Genomic DNA, 19,940 nt, shown 5'->3' on the forward strand with positions numbered 1-19,940 from the left:
AGCCCTGCTTGTCCGGGCCATGACACTGAAATATACTGCTTCAAAACAAAGACCGAAGTGAAAAGCAAAATAAACCCATGTTCTTTTTCGTCGCGTTGCTTTTCTGTATCTGATTTTATATCGTCATTCTTTTTGGAGGTCAAAACATCAAATCGTCGTCAAACGTAAATCTTTCCCGTCAATGTATTTTTGAGTTTTGTTATTTTCTTTTTTTTTTTTTTTTTAAACTCCTTATTCAGAGGACTTCTTCGAGCCGCGGAGCTTGGGGTTGCTGGCCGCAGCACGCTTTTTCTGCTTGTTGCGGGTAGCACCGGCGTCACCAGCCTCAATGAACTTCATCAGCTCATCGATGCTCCGAGCATCCATTCCGGAGCCGCCCACACCAGCCGTTTGAGATGCAGACTGACCGACCTGAGGCTGGACCATGGTGCCGAGAGACGACACGCGAGAGGCCATGTTGATACGGCGCAGACGACGGGCCTGGATGTCCTTGGCGTGCTTGGCGATGGAGACGGCGTTCTGGGTGAGCTGCTCCAACCAGGTCTCGGCCTCCTTGGTGTTGCGGTCGTTGGGGCCGAGCTGGCCGAGGAAGATGTTGTAGGCCTCACGCATCTTGACAACGGCACCCTTGGAGTCCTGGTCAAGAGCCAGGGCTTGGGCCAGCTGGAACAGGATGGTGGCGGTGTTGATGGACTGCTTGCCGAAGAGCTCCTCGCAGACCAAAAGAGAGGCCTCGAACCACTTGCGAGAGTCAGAGTACTGCTTGAGGTGCTGGAGCATCACGGCAGCGTTGTTCATGGTGGTGATCGAGTCGGGGTGGCTTGCTCCGTAGATGATCTTCCACAGGTCCATCGCGTGTCTGATGTAGGCGAGAGCCGTCTTGGTGTTGCCAGAGGCGTGCTCAAAGAGGGAGAGGTTGAGGTAGGCCAAGATGGTGTCGTGCGAATCAACACCTAGGGTGCGCTCAGTGACAATGACCGACTTACGGGCCAACTCAACAGCGGCCTCCTTCTCGTCGGTCTGGTAGTACAGCATCGACAGCTGGTGGTAGAGCTTGGCGACCTCGGGGTGCAGGATACCGTAGATCTGCTCGTGCAAAGACAAGGACTCCAGAATGAGCTCCTGGCCCAATTGCTTCTGGTTCTGCATGAGGGAGATACGTCCAGCCTCCAAGGCCTCCTCGGCGAGCGAGCTTCGGGGAGAAGCATCCTTAACCAGGGGCACGATGTTGACGATGTCGTCAGGCACAAACGTGACAGCGGGCTTGTTGTCCGCTGCGGGGCGGTTTGCGGCGTTAGCCGAGTCACCGCCCTTCTTCTTCTTCTTGCTGCTGCTCTTAGCCTCTTCACTGGCACCGTTGGCACCGTTGACGGCCTGGGGAACCACGGGCAACTGAGACTTGCTGAATGCAAAGTCACGAGCGCCCAATTGGAGACCAAGTCTGTTAGAGATGTCACGGAGAAGTTGGAGATGTCTCAGGGAGTTGAACCAGTCAGACTCCAAGGTGAAGCGGTAGCGGATCTTCACCTGCTGCTCGATCTCGGCCCGGAGAGTAGCCGGGTCAAGCTTCTCGAACGAGAAGTCACCCTCGGGGTAGATTTCCCGCAGCGACTTGTCAATGTCGGCGCGGGGGCTGGCGTTCACGTCGGCGCCAAGGAGGCAGTTCAGCAGGTGAGCAGCACAAGACCCGGTGAAGGGAGCGGGCACGTTGCGGAGGTAGCGGTTTGCGATGTGCTTGAAGGCACGGGTGATCATCTCCTGGACCACGAGAGTGGTAAGAGCGTTCAGGCGAGATCCCTTATCCTTGGACAGTTGAGCGACCTTGCCGAGGTAGCGGATGTTGATACCGCGCTTGTGCAAGAGCTGGCTAACCGACTGGCCGTCCATGGGGAAGCCAACATCTCCGTCGTGGAGATCCTGGACAAGCTCGGGAATGACCTTGGTACGCAAGAAGTCGCAGGTTTCGCGAACCTCCTTCTCATCCTGGGCCCACTGCTCCTTCTCTTCGGCGGTCTGGGGAACCTGGCCGCTGAAAACGTCGGGGTTGAGGGCGAGGTTGAATCCGGAGATATCAACACGCTCCTGCTCCGGCTGCTCTTCAGTCTTCTCACCCTCCTCCTGCTCCTTCGATTCGGAGTTCTCGGCCTTGGCGGCTTCCTTCTCCTTGCGACGGGTCTCAACCTCGGCCTTCACGTACTGGCTCATCTTGTGCCTCCAGTACGATTCAACGAGCTCCAATCTCAAGACGGACATCTGATGAGGATAGGCATCGTTGCCTTCTTCCTCCTGCCACGAGACGTCGAGAGGAGTCACACGGTACAGGTCAAGCACGTACTTCCTGCCATCAGTACCCAGGAGACCCTTGGTCTCGACACTGCCTTCGAGGTCGTGACGGGCGTTCTCCTTGTCCCAAACGGCGTGCTGCTTGATACGGAGGGCCTTGGATAGCTTCTCGAAGACGGGCTTGAAATCGGGGTGCGTCGCGACGACGTCCTTGCCTTCCACACCACCGTAGTCGATCTGGTGCTCACCAGGCTCCCGCTGCTTGAAGATACCAGGAACAATGCTCTGGCCGACAATACGCTTGCCCATGTAGTCAACGACCACGGTTCCCGGGGTGAACAAGCCGTTAATGTCGAGCTGGTTCACAGCCTTGATACCCAGAACGTCCTTGCCAACAGCCACGCGGGCGGCTTCATCGCCGCCCTCAGAGGTGAAGGTACCGACACCATCAGCACCGAAGGAGTAGAAGATGTTGTTGTACACGAAGATCTGAGCGTCCCGGTCCTCAGTAGGGTTCAATGGTGGCACTTCACCCCGGGCAACCAAGACAGCACCTCGGGCCGCGGCCTCGTTGTAGTCCGCGAACAATTTCGAGGTCAGACGCTCTCTGAAGACGCGATCCTGGACGGTATCGCGGGGAAGCTCCCGGGTGGTCTGGAACTCCTCGTTCCAGTCACGCAGGGTTTCGGCATTGTCCACGCCAGCAATGAGATAGTTCTCCTGGGAGCGGGTAATATCGGGCTGGTGGGCATTCGCGTTGGCGGACGGGGAAGTAACAAGCCATGGGTTGTTAGGGATGGCATTCTGGAAGGGGAAAGTGGTCAAGAGATCCTTCTTGTTGTTGGCCTCCTGCAGCTCCTGGAAGGCGGATTCGAACGAGGGTGACAACTGAGAGATCAGGGTAATCAGAGAATGGGCGCTACCCTTCTTGGGGGTGGTCTTGGGCAACGGGTCGAACTTGGCGTTCGAGCACTTGTTCACGTAGAAACCAGAGACGTGCGAGGTAATCTGGAACTGTTCACCCTCGTTGGTGGTAAGCTGGAGGTAGAGCAAGTGGCCCTTCTGACGGAGGTGGTAAGGAGGAGGGTTCCATGTGGATAGCGAAATGGACTTGATAGTCTTGGGAAGAGGAGCCTCTTCTCTGGGAAGAATGGTCTTCAGAGACGAGGGGCCCGCAATGTCATACTTGAACAAAGAGTGTTCCTTCTCCGCAGCAGCGACGGCTGCCTCGGAGATGGAGTCGTGCAAGGACAGACCGGCGCTGACACCCTGGATGTTGTCGATGCGATCGCCCGCGGCTCCAAGCAATTCCCGCGTCCTCACAATGTGCATCCGAGCCTCTTTCTCAGTGTATGGGTCTTCCACCAAGACAATCTCCGAGTCCGCCTTCAGATCCGGCACCTCGGACAGTTCGACGAAATCGTTGATGCGCTTGCCATTGAATTCGAGGTGGAAGCAAGTGTACTGGAAGGTACCCGGCAGCTCAATGATCGATTGACGGACATCCTGAACCTGCTCTTGACTCGAGACCATGACCTGGATCTTGTAAGGGTCATGAGGAAGCTTCACGATGATCTGGAAAAGACCTGGAGAAGCGCAATTCGGTCAGTCCCCGCACAAAACGACTGGGGGAAATGAGTACATACCACCGTCTTCCTGCTCTCCCTCTGGTTGTTCTCCATTGGTGGCCTGCTCAGGCTGAGCGGGAGGAGCCTCTATTTTCGTCAGTTCGTCTTCCTTCCCTATCTGTCCCTCCATCTGATACGCTCCGGGTTCAATTGAGGGAAGTTCGAGGATCAGACAATCCGTACCTTTCGAGTGCTCCAAGTCGCCATTGGTCTGGGCCATTGTATTCACAAAAAGAGAGCTGTCTCACGACAGCGGGTCTAAGCTAGGAAAAGGAAAGGAACGTGTGAATCAGAAGAAAAAAAGAACAATTGAAAAAAAGAAAATATGGTACAAGGATATAAGGGCAATTGTTTAAACAGAAAGAAACCCAACCCCGTACCCCAGACAAGTAATGGATATAGAGATGGTGATAGGTAGAAGAGTATGTAGTAAGAATAGGTGAGGAAAGAGGAAAAGAGGAAGCTGGAGAATAATTGGCACACACTCAACTCTGCCTCGTCCGGAGCGGAGCGAAAATTTCGGATTTGCGGCAGTCCCTCGGAACAGCTCGGGCCAGAGGGGGAGACACGTGACGTGGCAGTCATTTCACTACTTGTATATTATTACAAGGCAGAGTGCGATACAAAAGGTACTCTACAATTTCTCTCTACTTCATACAGCTAAAATTGGCATGGCTATTCACAGTGTAGTCTTACTTCTAGGGCACTGCTCGAAGCATACTGTATCGGATGTGAGATGATATGTGGTACGTGCACTCAACAGAAAAACACAATGACTTGGCTGTTCTCAGATAGCTACGGAGTATGGTTGAAATACCCATACCCACTAATGACTAGCTACAGAGTGGATGATATTGCTTGCCGGAGAAATAGCGTTGGTCCGAACCTGTCATTACTGTATTGATATAGACCCCTCAATGCCCAACGTATGCCGGCCACATCATATTTGTGGGAACAGCTTATACCCAACGGCATAACTACTAGTACTGTATGTGGGAAAATACTGAGAACCTAGCTAGCCGCGGGGCTCTAGCCAAGCTGCCGAAGATCACCGATGCCGTTGAAATATATTTTCCGCAGGGATTCCATGCAGCCGACAGATAGGCGCCAGGGTTGCTGTGGAGTCAGCAATGTCAGATCTCCGATCTTGACGATATATTAAGTACGAAATCGAAGCATTGCATACAGTAGTGACCGTAGTACATGCAGCGTGGGATACAACCACATACGGAGTACTTGTACACCATGAAGAGCCATGTCCGAGCACCGGTGAGGCGGTGTGGGCAAGCCACACGGTTTGCTTCTCCGGGGAGATATGTGGCGCCAACACGGGGCTTCAGTTCAATTCTCCCATCTCTTCGACGTCGCTGGACCTGTTCTCAATTCCTATCCTGTTATTCCTTACTTTCTTTACTGTTTTTATTTTATTTTATTCATCCCACGCGGGTTTTCTTTCGTTCCACGTGTTTTGGGCAGTGAGATCGCTGGGAAAACGTGTCACCGCTTGATTCTTTCATACTTCTCGCTCCTTTTTTCACATTTCCTTGTCTCTGAGATTCGATCTTGAATCAGTACACCGTCATTTGCGACATTTAAAAATTTAATGGGCGTATGAAGAATGTTGACCCGCAACCTTCAACGACCCATCTATGGACTCTCCAGGCCGCTCAGGGTGAATAGAACCAGTCCATCTGCCCATCTCTTCAGACGTCTACAAACCCAGGCCCAACCACCTCAGCCAAGTCCTCCGCAGGATGTTGGGGACTTTAGTGCGGAGGGCGGACATCCCGAATTCGGGTTCAAACAAACCCTCTGGAAGATGTTTGAAGCTGCCGCTACCGCCGCCGCTTCTATTGCAATATTAGGGTATGCACCAAAAATTAGACACGAGATGCATAAACTGACCGGATAATAGTGCAGCTGGATATTCATATCATAGATACTACAAACATCTGGTCTTGGAAAAGATCGACAATGCTTTTCAACCGGGTGATCCGGCTCTCGAGGTTGCTGGTGTGGAGTACGGAAAGCATCAATATAACCACGAAGAGCACTGGGTTGTCCGTGATGAGCAAACAAAAATGGACAAGATCATCACCGGTCAGGCCGGGGGTCACTATTATCTGATCATCGGCGAGAAGGGAACCGGAAAGACGTCTATGATCCTCGAGTCTATGCGCAAGATCAACGGAGATGGTGTCGCCATATTTGAGGCTCACGGTGACCTGGAGATCTTCCGGGTCAGACTGGGAAAAGCATTGGACTTTGAATATCACGAGGAGTACGATTTCCCTGACTTATAGGTTCGTTGCCAACAGAATCAGAGACTGACCGGAACTTGCAGTTATATTGGCAGTTTGTTCAGCATTCGGGGACCACGCGATACCACGCCTTTGCTCGATATTGAGCGCGCCCTGAATAAATTAGAGAAAGTCTCTTTAAGCAGACGCCGTGCAGGGAAATCGCCACTTGTCCTCGTCATGAATTCCACTCACCTAGTCAGAGACGACCATGATGGTCAAGATCTTCTTGAGATGATTCAACAACGGGCAGAACAGTGGGCTGCCAGTGGATTAGTTACGACAGGTAAATGCCTAACATCGCTGGTTGAATGTGAGTTTCTGACATGGCAAATAGTGTTCAATAGCGACGATTACTGGGTGTATGAACGCTTGAAGCGTTACGCGGCACGGATGGAGGTCATCCCTGTCTCTGACCTACCCAAAGATAAGGCGATGGCAGCTTTGAGGAATTACCGCAGACAATATTTTGGCCAGGATTTGCCTTATGAAAACCTCGAGGCCATCTACGACAAGGTGGGCGGTCGATTGTCTTACTTGAACAGAGTTGCCAAAGCCGAAGACATGACGAAGCTTTGCAACAACATTTGCGAAGCTGAAAAATCATGGTTCCTCAACAAGTGCTGGATTCTCGGAATGGAAATGGATGACGATGTGTAAGTTCCCTCGGATCTATATGTCCACGCCCGGAGCAGAGCTAGAGACTGACCATTTACTGCGCAGTATGGATGAGCAAAAGCACGCTTCTGCTGCCATGGTCCTTGCCAAAGCACTTGTGGACAAGGAAAAGGAGATGGACAAGAGATATGACGCTCAAATCGGCCATATTCTCCCAGAGATCCCACTGCATGAGGCTCGGGAGATTATGACACGAGCCGACTTCATTCAAAGCTACGACCATGATAACCTCTTCCACATTGATTCTCGCGCCATGGTCCGCGCCGACTCCGTGCCCATGCAGCATGCGATTCGTGAAATCTGCTCTTGGGACAATTTCGACAAGCATCTTGAGGGAACCTTGGACCGTATTGGTGACATCGAGAGCCTGGGACGGACTCGTGAACTCACCATCAAAGACCTCTGGGACCAGGGCAAGTACAAGATTGCCATGCTGGACCACAAGGGCCGTGGAAATGGCACAGTTGAGTTCTCCGTTATGGAGCGGGAAAAGGACGAGGATGATTCCGACTAGATGTACAGTACTTGCTGATAGACCGGTTTTTTTCTTGCTTACATTTATTCATGTACATATTGACACTTGTTTTGTATACCAATTGAATGTTTTTTGTTTCTTGGAACTTGTTTAGGGTTTGAGTAGCCATGTGTATGTTTTCGATGCTAAATACACTAGCGTGACATCATCACCACATGCTCACCGCCCGCATGCAGCTTTCTGACGTTTTCCGCCCAACAGCTCCAGCTCTGCCCTGTTATTCTCCCACTTTCCACTTTTCAACTCGTTCTTTTCTTTCCTCCTGAATGTCCAATTTTTTCTTAACCAAGACCACAGACCTGTGAGGTTCATACTAGTCTTCAACAACATGCCGTCTCACAAGAAAAACACCAAATCTACCTCGGCAGGGGGCACACGACCCACGCAGGAGTTGCAGACTAGGAAATCACGAATTTCTTCGCCGGTTCGGTTTATTTTGGTGGTGTTGAGTAGCTTGGCTCTCAGCTCTGGGCTCTTTCTTCTTACGTCTGGAATTCACCTGGACGAGCTCCGGGCTGTGAGCAAGCCCCTGGACTCGCCGTGGGAAATTGGTGGTTTGTTGGCGTGGAGGGCTGTTGAGGTTGGTTTAGCTTGGATACTTGGATATGATGGTATGTCCCTTTCTTTTCAGCTCGGAATAAACAAGTTGGCTCCTATGATAAGAAAAAAAAAAAAAAAAAAAAGCTGATTGGTAATTACAGGACGCGACGTGCTGTCTTTCATTTTCCTTACCCACCTCCCCACTTACACCCTCCTTTCCTCCTTCTACAAGATTCGTCCTACGACCATTCTAGTCGCTTATGCTATCACTCTATTTTCAAATACCATTCCCTTCGTCTTCTTCCGCCCTTCAGCCTCTGTTCACGATCTCGCACGCGCCCCATCCAGCGCAGTGTCCAACCGCAACATTCTCCAAGACCGTCCTACGGCTATCTACACCACAATTGCCGCGACTTCCATTTTCACCGTTGCGCTGTACATCAGCTACGCGACCTGGCTCCCGGCCCAACTCGTGTTGCACTTCGAAAACATTCCGGACATCAGCTTGACACATGCCGGTCCTGCCGGTCTTCCAGTGCTATTCTTCAGCCTCCTCCCCGCTGGTTGGGCAGCAAAGGACTTCCTTTTTGTGAGCTCAGCCGGTGTACCGAGTGTCTCTGACTCTGGTTCCGAGAAATCGCGATCTCAACAGGGAGAGTACCTTGCTTGTGCGCTGTATCGCAAGACGTGGGGAGCATTGCCCGCCAAGGCGCGTGTGCTTATCCAGCGGATGATCACTTCAGCGACTCTCATTGTTGCGAGCACGATCGTTCAGCTCGTGGGGACGATTAAGGGTGCCAGTGTCGAGGGCGCGACTGCTTGGGGAGCCGTCTGGGCCGTTGCGACTTTGGCTGTGGGGTTGACGTTTGGGTGGATTGAAGCTGTTGATGGTGTATAGGCTGGTGTTCACATGAAACCTTTCTTTTCCTTTTTCCACAAAAAACTTCCGGGGGCCTCTTCGTCGTTTCTGAAGCTGAGTTGGTATCGCTTATTTCTTGCATGCTGTTTTATTAGTTTGACGTTCATAGGTGCCATTCGCATGATGCTTAGGAGGTCAATGTACTATTACTGTCAACAGAACATTTACAGACTGAATGAACTGAATCGACATCCTTCTATTATTCTATACATGTACTGCTGAAACGACCACTGGTATAAGACAAGAAACAACATGACAGTCATAAATAACAAAAGAAATCACCGCATCTCAATTCCCTCACCCCAATCCTCAGAACGAATCTTTCTCTGCGAACCACTCCCATCCGTGACCTTGGGCAACAACCACCCGGGATGAAAAACATTAAACACCGCAACCGCAGCAACCATCATCGCCCCATCCAACGCAATAAAATACCTCTGCGTCGTAATCAAATACCCATCCCACCCCTGCGCCAGCTCAATCGTCCGATAAATACTCCTCACATAAACACACAACACACTAAAAACCATCGCCGCAAAAAGCGGCACAATCGATCCCCTAACCCTCTGCAAAAGCCTCTTTCTAATCGTCCTCCGCACAAAATCCGCAGCGCAGACCACAAACACCGTTATCGAGAAGAGCTGAAACACGATCCCCGCGACCATTGTGTAGGTTCCCGGGTCTGTGTTGCCGTCGATCTTGTCTGCTTCGGCGGAGGCCATGCCGCCACCGATGGCTTGTACGACGAGCGAGATGACGTCGCAGGTGCAGAAGATCCAGAGGTACAGGCTGGGGGAGAGGACGGAAGACTCGCGGCCGAGGAGTTTGATGAAGGAGCCGAGGAGGACGTAGATGCCGGCTGTGAAGAAGGTGGGTGCTAGATTTTGTTAGTTTTGTGATTGTTGTGTTGCTATGTTCGGGATGGGATGTGCTAACCGATAATCAGGGTTGAGATTTGCATTAGGAATGCGTCGGAGTTGTAGGGGCATTGGTTTGACCATGTGCGGCCGGCCCAGCCGATGACCTCCGCTGTACTCATTAGCATGACTCTTGACAGACACAAGAGAAGGGTAAACGTACTCATGCACCCCACGGTAAACACCATCGTCCACCAGGTTCTCCTCCATACGCACTGCACCGTATGCGCAATCATCGAAAGACCGAAGAGCACCAGGAACACGATACCCGCCGCCAGGGACGGCATGTATCCATAGGACGTGTTGAATCCGTCGATATAGCCATGGCAGCCAGTCCGGAGCTGCTGCATCATTTGCTGCTGCGGCGTTAGGGCTTGGTCGGACATTGTGCTGCTATTCAGTAGTCTGTAGTAGTATACAAAAGAGTAGAAAAGAGGCGAGGCTGGACGGCTATTATAACGCTCGGGACATAGACCTCCACAAGGCAGCCACTAAAAACAGTCACAAGTCACCCAGCAGGGCTTAGTTGTCAATAAAACAAAGAAAACCGCGATCTAGGGTCCAAAAACAAGAAACCCATTCTTATAAACAAATCGGAGCCTCAAAAATTGCGCCAAATCCGACATTCTGATTGGCTCGTTTCGGCATCTATACCCGCTGTTTCGACCTCTCGCAAACTCCGCCCAATGCGGTTTAGCGTGGCGTTCTTTCGGCCTTTTCAAGGATTGCCGTCTTTGACGACGTTCGGGGTTTTCTACAATGATATCCTCCGAGCATAGTTCTATTGGTTATCTACCGTGGATGGGAGATTGATAGATCACGATCGGAGTGTCTATTTCTCCATCACTTGGAATCTGAAATCTCCATGCCGTCTTGGCTGTGGTGTGGCTCATCCGGACTATCCGATACCATGATGCCTGACCAACACAGGAATACGGAGTACCCGCCTCAAAGGATTCGGAATTCATTCAACCAAATTTCACTCATCATTCCTCAATAAGCATTCTCAATGAGCGGCAGCTTGGCTGGTACTTATGGTTACAGAGGAGACAGGGATCCATGTCCCAAAATTGTGTCCATCGCGGGATCAGCAGGAGTGGGCGTTTCAGGACCACATGAAAATGGTCTTGTTTTTGAGTCACAAGGCTGAGATGAGATGCGCAATGTACATGTATTGGGATTGCCATGTGTGCTGTATTATGTATTGGCGTTGATGATGGTGTGGTGACATTGCCGGACGTGCAGCTCGGGGATTTCGCAATCCCGGCATATATATACTCATATGAGCTGCATGCGATGTGACAACTGGACCATGCCTTTACTCCATATTGATAGTTGGGCCACGAGGCTGAACGACAAGGCCGGGGTATAAGAAAGGCAAGACCACCTGTTTGCGAGCGATTTCGCTTGGCCACGCGTTTCATAAAATTCTGACCATCAACGGATTTTCTACAAGTCAACTTCGGCCCTGATTTTACGATGTCTACTCATTTGATGCATGGAATGCTCAACACATAGTTCATTCAGAGTCATATTTTTCGATATCAATAAAAACAAATGCACAACAGGACATCGCTCAGCCCAACTCCCCTGACAAAGACCAACCAAATCTCACTCATCATTCCTCAATAAGCATTCTCCACACCGCGCACCGATGAAGCTCATCGAAGCCACCTACGCTACATACGCAGCCCAGTTGGTGCCAGAGGTATAGGCAGGCTCATCCGGGGAGTCAAACAAATAGCACTCCTTGTTTCCATTCGGATCCCAGAAGTCAGCGGACTTGCAATCGTTGTTGTTGTTGTTGTTGTTGTTGTTGTTGTTGTTGTTGTTGTTGCACATCTTCAAGCAATCCGTGAAAGTAGCCGCAGGTCCGTTACCAACAATGGTCTTGTCACGGATCTGCAACTCGCACCGGATGTTATACTTGGTGCCGTCAATTTCGACGACACTGTTGTTGTCATCCATGCATTTGGCCTCTGTCGGCGGAGGCGGAGGCGGCGGGGTTGCGGGAACGGAGGGGGTGGTGCCATCGGTCTGACCTTGATCCTGACCTTGGCCCTGAGTCGGAGGAGTGCTGGCTCCAGATCCAGAAGACGGTCCATTGTTGGAAGTGCAGGAAGTGCAGGACTCGTCGCAAGCTCCCGAGCAGCCCAGCAAGTGGGCGCTTGCCCAGCCCGGAGAAGAAATGGTGGGCTCGCCTTGGTGTTTACCCAGGTAGCATTGGCGGGTTCGCTGATGGAAGTCGACACTCTGGCATCCGATGTGGGAGGCACAGAAGTTGATACAGTCCTTCAGAGAGCCCTGAGACGTCTTGTGGAACCAGGCCGTGCCGTGGCGCTTCTGGCAGTCCATATGGAATACCTGAGAAGTGTCAGCATTTGCTGTGGTCTTGTCCTTCATAGCAATGGGATTGTTAGCTGCTTGTTCTTGGCAGTATACAACTGACCGTCGGCGCCAGGGCAGTCAGTCGAACACGCGAGGCGCACCTCCTGCTTGTCCGCGACAACCGGAGGGTCGGTCAAGTACGCCCAGTCGTGCAGGGAGTTTCCACATTTAGTCGTTGAGAATTCACCGTCCGTATACATCCGACAAGTACCTTCGGTTTCACCATTGTAATCCGCATAAACATATCGGAAGCTTGATATTCGTCAGCTGTGACCCTCTTGGATTTCAAAATAGCAGCACTTACGCCTGACACTTATCAGTGCTTGCGCACGCCTGAATACAGTCATCATAGCCGGTCGTCTGGACGCTATTCAAAAAAGTCGAACCGGCCGATTCGCGCATGCAGCACTGGAAGGTATAATAGCTCCCGTCATTCGTCAAAATGATGTTACCATCGTCTGTGTTGGATGTTAAGAGAAGTTCTACACATGCGTGCTCTTTGGCGAGGCTAATTTGACTGACCTTGAGGGCAGGATGGAGTGCTACTAATGACAGACGGGTTGGGCTTGGGCTGTTGACCCTGTGTCCCAACACAGCTTCTAGCATGGGCCTATCCCGTCAGGTAAAAACTGAGCAGGAGAGCGGCCCCGGTAGAACGTTTCCACGAAGACATGGCAGTGGAATGGATGGAGATTGGTGGTGGTGCCTTGTCCTCAGGGTACTTGACAGAAGCGAGGTATATATACATGAGTCCTCAATTCAAATCATTGGTTCGTCCTCTTTCAGCTCAGCATCCCCCTCTGTCTGCGTTAGCTTCATCCCCCCCCCCTCTCCCCTTTGATGGTGCGGTGTGGTATCGGACAGTATCCAGCATCTTGTCTTCTCCACCATTCCATCACAGAATACGATGATCCATTTCAGCCGAGGGGAGCCGAATCGAATATGCATATGCACAGTGCCATTTTCGTACAGTTGTCTGCAGAGATGTAACCCTGCAGGCGACAGATCCATCTCAAACTTAAATGTCAAATCGACGAGATTCAGCTTTTGATATGTCCGTGCCGATCTCGATCAGCTAGATGCAGATGTACGGAGCACGGAGTACTCCGTATGCAGTATGTAGCTTTATGATAGGGAGGCCAGCTCAGCTGTGGATCAATCAGGTTGGTAGAGTGACTGGAAACAGGTCCCTAGGTCCCTGCATGACTTATTGGGCCGTGATGTGGTTGAGGAAATGGCCTCGACGTCTTGCAGGTGAGTGTTGGCAACCATGGGGCCTGGATAGGTTCCGGTGCTGCGCGTGGGTTCTCAGCTGTCCTGTTGAGATCTGTGCGTACCCCGACACGCACATACATGCCCATGCCAATTTGGACCCGGTGGTCTTCTGCGGAATTGAGTTAGCCAGCTGTGACTGCTACAGCATGATCTCATAGCTGAAGTGTGGCTACAGTGTCCAAGTTTCGTAGAATTGAGAACCAGATTTCTCTAAGAAAGTTTATTGAAAATTTACATCTTGCTAAGTGATACACCCCTAATTGTAGCAACTGAACCCCTCACTGCGTAACTAAAACATCCTCTTCCGAAAGCGCTTGTTCGGTCTTATTCTCCCATGACCAAATGTTCATCCCAACCTTTGTCCCCGACTTAACGGGCATTCCAGCATGCAACATCTCCACAAACCCAGTGCCATCCTCCCTTGTATTCACCCAAAACACAGCAGCTCCCACAATGGGCTTGAAGATAGTCCCAGTCTCAGTCGACTCGTAGTCGATATACTGGCACCAGTTGGGATGCTCGGGCCTGGGAATCCAAGGAAAGTGCGTGCCACCTCCGGTACAATCGCCTTGGAGGAAGACATTGAAGGTAGACAGGCGATTCATGCGGTTCGGGGGCGATGCGAAGTTATCATGATGGTAGGAGAAGAAGCCGTTTTCGTGGTACCGCTACACGGAGATTTCTTCTAGTAGAAGGTTGGGATGGTCGGGTTGGAAACAGACGGCCCTCTTCTCGATGCATTGAACGACCTCGTCGCGGGGTGGCCAGGCGTTTTCGGACTTGCGGAAGCTGTCGTCGGTACTGCTGACGCCTTCGCGATAGACCCATGCGAAGGAGAAGCTGCCTTTGCTATTGTTCGATAACCATTAGTTTCCCAGCCTGCACAAACTTGCTCCAGGGTAGGGGAATAACTCACGTCGCGTCAAGCAGATGCGTGATCTCTGCCGCAGAGACAAACTCGGGGATATACAGGATCTGAGGATCTTCGTGGACGATGTAATACTGCATCTTCGAAGAATCCGGACACTGAAGCTCTTCGTTGGCCGACACCAGACTCAAGTTCTCCAACCCATCCGGCCATACTTTCGTATCTGGTTCTTGGAATTCCGTCTGAGCCGCGGGGGGTTTGTCTCCTAGGAGATTGATTGGGACGGGCCCGCCGTCCATCGACGCACCCACCACCTGGACGCCTTCGAAGGAGGCATTGAACTGGAGAGTAAGGGGAACGGTGACTTGGAAGTTTGCAATGGTATCGGAAGACATGGTGATGATGAAGAGGCAGATTGACCGTCGCAGCGAGAAAGAATTCCTGCGTGGTCTATGTAGTAGTCATTCGAGTCAATTGAGAGGGGAGGGGAGAATACCCAACAAGATCTACAGTTGTATACTACTATGTATGTAGGGCTGGTGGGGAGCGGTGTGATTCCTTCTGCAAACTTGGATTCGGCAATCGTATTTTCATTTGGGATCGCAAAGAATCGACTGCCGGGTGGACAGACCCATTGCTAATGCATGCAGGATGATGTTGGTGGATCAGGTCTGAGATGTTCTGTCGATATACAGGCATGTGGGGAAACTGAACAGCTGAAAGAGCTGAAGATGATACTAGTTCACTAGCCGATCAACAAGTGTAGATAACCGGTTGGCCTATGTGTGAACTTTATAGTCGTCAAAATGAAGCGCACTAAACTACTTGTAGATTCTTAGCTTCTCTTACAAGTATTATGGATTGGAAATATCTACCGGGCCACGGGCCGCTCCGCCCTAAGTCAAGGACAACTTGTACAAATCCACACGCCCGCATCAGGCTAAATTGAGCTAATGCGATACTAAATACATGAATATGCATCGAATCGTCCACAAAAACAAATCAACTTGATCAAATTTGCAACCCCTCAGCCAACTCCCCTCCCCATCCCCCCAAATCGTCAAATCAATCCGATACCTCCCCTCCGTCTCCATCTCACCATTGGAAGAACGGAAGTCGTAGTCGGTCATGCCGTAAGTCCAGCCGGTCTCATGGCTTACTTGCAGTGACCAGGAATCCACCCGCTGCTCTCAGAACATGTCGGGTTGAAACAGCCATAGTGGGTTCCGTCAGCTTTGAACAGGGATATCGAGCCAGCATTTTTGCCGTTGCAGAATGCTTGCGCCTGTTGCTTGGGGTTTGGCTGAGGAGCCAGGGGAGGCTGCGGCTGCGGGATTGCTGGACCTCCGGGACATCCAGCTTCAGGCCACCAGCGGAAGATGTTCAACCAACAAGAGGGTTGGAGTTGGGGATTCTCTGCCAGCCTGCCGCGTAGGACTGACCAACCAACATGGCCAGGAAAAGCAGGCTGAGGGACGTGATGTTCATGGTAGACGAATGGAGGCTTCGTATCCTGAGACCATGGCCTGATTAGTATTGCACAAGTCAAGGTGCTGTATCGATAAGAGAAATACCTTTTTGACTTCGTAGAATGACTGTGTAAGACGACAAAGGTAATTGGAAATTGGCCGAAAACTGAACAGCTGCGAGCATCGGCACCCCCTCTTTATACTCGATATGGATGGGAAGTGCAAGACTTGCCTTTGTCATTTCCTTTGCCTCCAGGAAATTCCCGACCCCTCTCCCCTCCCTTGACCGACGTATGCACGTTGGCTTCTCATCTTCCTCGCGATCCATTCCCCGAATGTGTTGGCTGCATCCATTACGCAACTGATAAACGAAGTTAAACTGATCGCACCGGATGAGTGAGCCGCTCTCAGCTCTCGATATGCATTCCGGTGAAAGATTGCCCTACTCCCCAACTAAATGCCTCGAGTGAAACTTGATGGATGAGCCGAAAGAAAATCCTGTACTTCAGCTGGCTCAGATCGAGAAATCACTGGTCATGAGGGCGCCCCGATGCCCCTCTTTTCCTTTTCTTCCAAATGCTTTTTGTTATTGCATATGCAACTTCGTCACATTGCGTCTGGACCAAGCGCTACAATGTCACCCTCGTACTCGGAGCAAGACCAGCCAGCTGAACTTTGCAAAACCGGACAATGATTGACGCTGGCAGAGATGGACATGTCCCATCCACCTTCGTCGTACATCTGTCCTCTTCCGGAAGAGTCTGGCGCATCTCCGCTTATTTGAGATAGCCACAGTAGCTGCTTCTTATAAGTATTCCCCCCGCTTCCTGATATCCTTTTTCCTTCGCTTCTGTTGTTCTCTTTCTTTTCCCATCCCTGCAACTATTCTCTTCCTTTTCTCAACGGGTCTTTGTCAATTCCGTTCCCATGAAGCCTGAAAAGTACGCCTCCTTGGTCTTCACGGCCTTACTGGGGGCTGCGGGTGTTGCGGCTCAGCAGCAGCGACCCATCAACCCTGCAAACCCGCCACCAGGCAGCGGTAGTGGTGGTGCTGGAGGCGGAGGCGGAGGTGCTCCCATCAATCCTGTCAGCCCTCCGCCAGGCAGTGGTGCACCCGGAGCTCTATCAGCCCTGGCAACCCGCCGCCGGCTCCCGGAACTGGTCCTCCAGGAGGCGGTGGAGGTGGTGCACCCGGTAACTGTCCTGTCCCGAGACCCGGACTGAATCTCTCGCCTCCACCGACAACGCAGGTCTCGTGTCCTACCAGTATGTACTCACAAATTGGCTTTGCTCAAGTAACTAACGCTTGACAGGTGACGGGTCTGTATGGGAGTCATACGATGGCACATGGTACTATTTACAATGTTGCACAGCTGCCAATGCGCAGGCTCTCTCCCTTGACCTTCCTCAGGTTCACACTTATGAGGACTGTATTGATCAATGTTCGGGTGTGCCAAACTGCCAGGCGTGAGTCATAAACCCTGTTAACAAATGTATCTCTGCTAAAGACCGATAGTGCTACCTTTGATCCCTCGATTGACCAATGCGTGCTCTACGACTTTGGCGTGTTTTCGCAGACGGCGCATAGTGTCCAGCTTTATGCCTTCGCCACCGACCCTCCTGTAACGCAGACGCCTAGCTTGACATCCCGCCTTTGCTCTACGAGCTGTCCCGGAGCAAATGGCCAAATCTACGTTAGTTCGCACGGTCAGGTAAGTCATCTCACATCTCTGGATGTAGTGTGAATGTTGGCTCACAATACATACAGACATTCCGTATGGACTGCAAGAAGCGCCATGGAACACAGGTCCTCTCCAAGGACGTGCTTTTGTCGCTGGAAGAATGCATGGAATTGTGCTCGGCCGCTCCTTCCTGCAGCAGCGTCGACTTCGATGAGAAGAGGGGTATCTGCTACCAGAGCATCAACGACGGACCACCAGCTCTCAACGCACCCACATTCGCCAGTGCCCACGCCGTGGGATGCTCCGGCGCCTGCGAGGGCTGCGGCAATGGATGCTCCAAACCAGCGCAACAGCAGGTCGATGATCCGAACCAGTGCATCAATGACAACGCCGTCGTCTACCGTGGTGGAATGCCTTTCAGAGTCAGATGCAACCACTGCAACATGAGCCAGTCTGGCGACTTACGAACCAATATCAAAACCCATGATGAGTGCATGGAGGCCTTTGTGGCCGAAGAGAGCCAATACGATGCTGCCGATTGGGTCACTGGCCAAGGTTGCTATTTGAAACCCGAGCCAATCTCTTCCATCGACCCAAATACAGGATGCCCCGCCACATTCTTCCCGCTGTGGAAGTAAGGTCGAAAAGGTCGCAGTGCTGTGTTCTGTCTAGTGCTGTCAAGCTGGGAGCGATCCTCGTTATTCCAAGCTCGAATGCTTGGAACCCCTCGTTATTTCACATTGATTCACATGTTGCTTTATGATTGTTGCTGCCATTGCTTTGAGAGCGAGAACAGAAGGTGATGATTATCAATAGCTGATAGCTTTACATGTAAAATTGTTATCGTTTCTGTATGTTTCTGTATCGGATGACAGGTCTTTATGATCTCGTAGTATCAAGGAGTACGGAGTAGAGATTGCAACACAGCCTTGCTCAGTGAACGGGACTTCAAACTGATCGATTCCCCGGGTACAAATTCTACTAAATGAAGTCAACCACTCATACCATATACTGCGTTGCCTACTTATGCGCTGAAATGGATTAGCTTCTCGCGTATCCCGGATGAATGTCATCCTTCGATAGCCCATATGCATGCATGGTACTGCTGAAGCACAGGTCCACAAGCTGATCATTAACTATTCCACGATGCAGCCCCTCGGCTGAAAATGCAACACTCAGCTGATGGAGTCGGTTAAGAAACTTCGCACACTTGCCTCATTTCGACTGGGTCCCGTTTCCACCACATCGTGAGGCAATAAAACGGCAGCTTCCCTTCCCTCCTCTTTCTCCTGCTCCTTTGCCAAAACCGTGAGCATTAGTTGTACTCACTCTCTTTTCAAAATGGTCAAACTATTTGAACCCCTCGGCATCTTTGTCCTCGCCACCTCTCTCCTCAATGGGATCCCCACCGCGCAAGCCCAGGGACTAGCGCTTTCTGGACAACCCGGGTCTACTCGCATGTGTCAGGGCCAGGCTCGGAAAGGGACCAAGAGATACAAATGCGGTTGCTGTTGCTGTGATGACCCAGGGCCGGACGTCGAGTGCAATCCCCAGTGTATGGTTTCAACCCCTTGAAAATAAAGAATAGTACTGACCATGTACTCTCAAGGCCCCTCTGCCCACGCAAAAATCTTTCAATGCAACGGCCGAAAGTACAAACAGTTATGTGGCGTTCGTGAGTTTTCCTTGCGGAAATCCTTTTACATAGTTTCTTCTCAGTTGCTAATAGCGATTCAGATGTTGCAACCGCGACTCTCCGGGACTTTAGCTCTCCTTCTTATCAATCGTGCTTTTATAGCTGTGTCAATGAGCCCCAGTGCAATGCTCTGGATTATACAAACCAGCATTGTTGGTTGAAGACGCAGGGTGTGGATCCTCCGCCGAAGCCAATGAACTCGAACACGGACGATATCAGTGTGATTTTCTTGCCCTTCGAAGACGTAAGTCAGAGGCAAAGATTGCAGGCTTCCGCGATAGAAGTCGGGGTTACGTAGCAAGTAGTTAGCCTCTCCGATTACACAATGACTTTCCTCGCCTCAAATAAATCTCTACACTCAGAATCTGCACACCATCAAGAATTCTACATCACCATGCCTGTGATAAACTTAATCCGGCAGACTTAGATGAAGAAACACGACGCCAATTGTACCGAAGGGTGAAGTACCAAGTGGACAATGCAAAATTCTCAAAATTTTCCTTGGCAAAGGCACTTGCAATCTACGATTCAGGGGTCTGGGTTGGTCCTATATCGAAAAAAAAAAAAAAAAAAAAAAAAAAAAGTGATAGATAGTCTGGTATACGTCTGGCTTTTGGGATCTAGAATGGCCCACAGAAGATCACAGGAAAAGTGCGATGGAACAAAGGTTCTGGAGCGACTTGGGAAGGGCTCTGCGAAAACTAGGGTAAGTGCCGCACAGGCAAACGCAGGTCCATATTGATGTTGGTCTAGGTATGAAAA

The 19,940-nt window shown here is 51.1% G+C and overlaps 9 protein-coding genes across 9 annotated transcripts; 4 read left to right on the top strand and 5 right to left on the bottom strand.

Moving 5' to 3' along the window:
* Nucleotides 1-231: 231 nt before the first annotated feature.
* ASPGLDRAFT_34411 (translation initiation factor 3 subunit CLU1) lies at nucleotides 232-4,131 on the bottom strand (the record flags this gene model as incomplete). Its single annotated transcript, XM_022544429.1, has 2 exons — nucleotides 232-3,869; nucleotides 3,930-4,131. The coding sequence occupies 2 exons, from the start codon at nucleotides 4,129-4,131 to the stop codon at nucleotides 232-234; spliced, it is 3,840 nt and encodes a 1,279-aa protein (XP_022402333.1).
* Nucleotides 4,132-5,238: 1,107 nt separating this feature from the next.
* Nucleotides 5,239-7,509, top strand: ASPGLDRAFT_45632 (ATP-binding protein). The gene is made up of 5 exons (XM_022546293.1): nucleotides 5,239-5,777; nucleotides 5,827-6,192; nucleotides 6,256-6,497; nucleotides 6,549-6,867; nucleotides 6,935-7,509. Exons 1-5 carry the CDS (start codon nucleotides 5,530-5,532, stop codon nucleotides 7,401-7,403), a joined length of 1,644 nt encoding a protein of 547 aa, XP_022402334.1. The 5' UTR covers nucleotides 5,239-5,529; the 3' UTR covers nucleotides 7,404-7,509.
* A 243-nt stretch (nucleotides 7,510-7,752) lies between these two features.
* Nucleotides 7,753-8,862, top strand: ASPGLDRAFT_123629 (uncharacterized protein; the record flags this gene model as incomplete). Its single annotated transcript, XM_022540418.1, has 2 exons — nucleotides 7,753-8,035; nucleotides 8,126-8,862. 2 exons carry the CDS (start codon nucleotides 7,753-7,755, stop codon nucleotides 8,860-8,862), a joined length of 1,020 nt encoding a protein of 339 aa, XP_022402335.1.
* Nucleotides 8,863-9,161: 299 nt separating this feature from the next.
* Nucleotides 9,162-10,150, bottom strand: ASPGLDRAFT_123376 (RTA1 domain-containing protein; the record flags this gene model as incomplete). The annotated part of the gene is made up of 3 exons (XM_022540394.1): nucleotides 9,162-9,760; nucleotides 9,820-9,912; nucleotides 9,964-10,150. The coding sequence occupies 3 exons, from the start codon at nucleotides 10,148-10,150 to the stop codon at nucleotides 9,162-9,164; spliced, it is 879 nt and encodes a 292-aa protein (XP_022402336.1).
* A 417-nt stretch (nucleotides 10,151-10,567) lies between these two features.
* On the bottom strand, nucleotides 10,568-11,434 carry ASPGLDRAFT_1376467 (uncharacterized protein). The gene has a single exon (XM_022541542.1). It carries the CDS (start codon nucleotides 11,222-11,224, stop codon nucleotides 10,787-10,789), a length of 438 nt encoding a protein of 145 aa, XP_022402337.1. The 5' UTR covers nucleotides 11,225-11,434; the 3' UTR covers nucleotides 10,568-10,786.
* A 40-nt stretch (nucleotides 11,435-11,474) lies between these two features.
* ASPGLDRAFT_34415 (uncharacterized protein) lies at nucleotides 11,475-12,794 on the bottom strand (the record flags this gene model as incomplete). The annotated part of the gene is made up of 3 exons (XM_022544430.1): nucleotides 11,475-12,164; nucleotides 12,290-12,440; nucleotides 12,493-12,794. 3 exons carry the CDS (start codon nucleotides 12,792-12,794, stop codon nucleotides 11,475-11,477), a joined length of 1,143 nt encoding a protein of 380 aa, XP_022402338.1.
* Nucleotides 12,795-13,741: 947 nt separating this feature from the next.
* On the bottom strand, nucleotides 13,742-14,726 carry ASPGLDRAFT_65605 (uncharacterized protein; the record flags this gene model as incomplete). The annotated part of the gene is made up of 3 exons (XM_022548917.1): nucleotides 13,742-14,131; nucleotides 14,186-14,312; nucleotides 14,380-14,726. The coding sequence occupies 3 exons, from the start codon at nucleotides 14,724-14,726 to the stop codon at nucleotides 13,742-13,744; spliced, it is 864 nt and encodes a 287-aa protein (XP_022402339.1).
* A 2,001-nt stretch (nucleotides 14,727-16,727) lies between these two features.
* Nucleotides 16,728-18,120, top strand: ASPGLDRAFT_34417 (uncharacterized protein; the record flags this gene model as incomplete). The annotated part of the gene is made up of 5 exons (XM_022544431.1): nucleotides 16,728-16,994; nucleotides 17,051-17,066; nucleotides 17,114-17,267; nucleotides 17,317-17,512; nucleotides 17,569-18,120. 5 exons carry the CDS (start codon nucleotides 16,728-16,730, stop codon nucleotides 18,118-18,120), a joined length of 1,185 nt encoding a protein of 394 aa, XP_022402340.1.
* A 703-nt stretch (nucleotides 18,121-18,823) lies between these two features.
* Nucleotides 18,824-19,476, top strand: ASPGLDRAFT_34418 (uncharacterized protein; the record flags this gene model as incomplete). Its single annotated transcript, XM_022544432.1, has 3 exons — nucleotides 18,824-19,037; nucleotides 19,092-19,157; nucleotides 19,220-19,476. 3 exons carry the CDS (start codon nucleotides 18,824-18,826, stop codon nucleotides 19,474-19,476), a joined length of 537 nt encoding a protein of 178 aa, XP_022402341.1.
* Between the last annotated feature and the right edge of the window lie 464 nt (nucleotides 19,477-19,940).

Source organism: Aspergillus glaucus (genome assembly GCF_001890805.1).
Source record: "Aspergillus glaucus CBS 516.65 unplaced genomic scaffold ASPGLscaffold_7, whole genome shotgun sequence".
NCBI classification, from domain to species: domain Eukaryota; kingdom Fungi; phylum Ascomycota; class Eurotiomycetes; order Eurotiales; family Aspergillaceae; genus Aspergillus; species Aspergillus glaucus.

Excerpts from the sequence above, each read along its gene's own strand:
- ASPGLDRAFT_45632 (XM_022546293.1), top strand. The coding sequence starts at position 5,530 with ATGTTGACCCGCAACCTTCAACGACCCATCTATGGACTCTCCAGGCCG. Across the intron at positions 5,778-5,826 it reads GCTTCTATTGCAATATTAGG|TGCAGCTGGATATTCATATC; the intron begins GTATGCACCAAA and ends ACCGGATAATAG. Across the intron at positions 6,868-6,934 it reads ATGGAAATGGATGACGATGT|TATGGATGAGCAAAAGCACG; the intron begins GTAAGTTCCCTC and ends TTTACTGCGCAG.
- ASPGLDRAFT_1376467 (XM_022541542.1), bottom strand. The coding sequence starts at position 11,224 with ATGAAACGCGTGGCCAAGCGAAATCGCTCGCAAACAGGTGGTCTTGCC.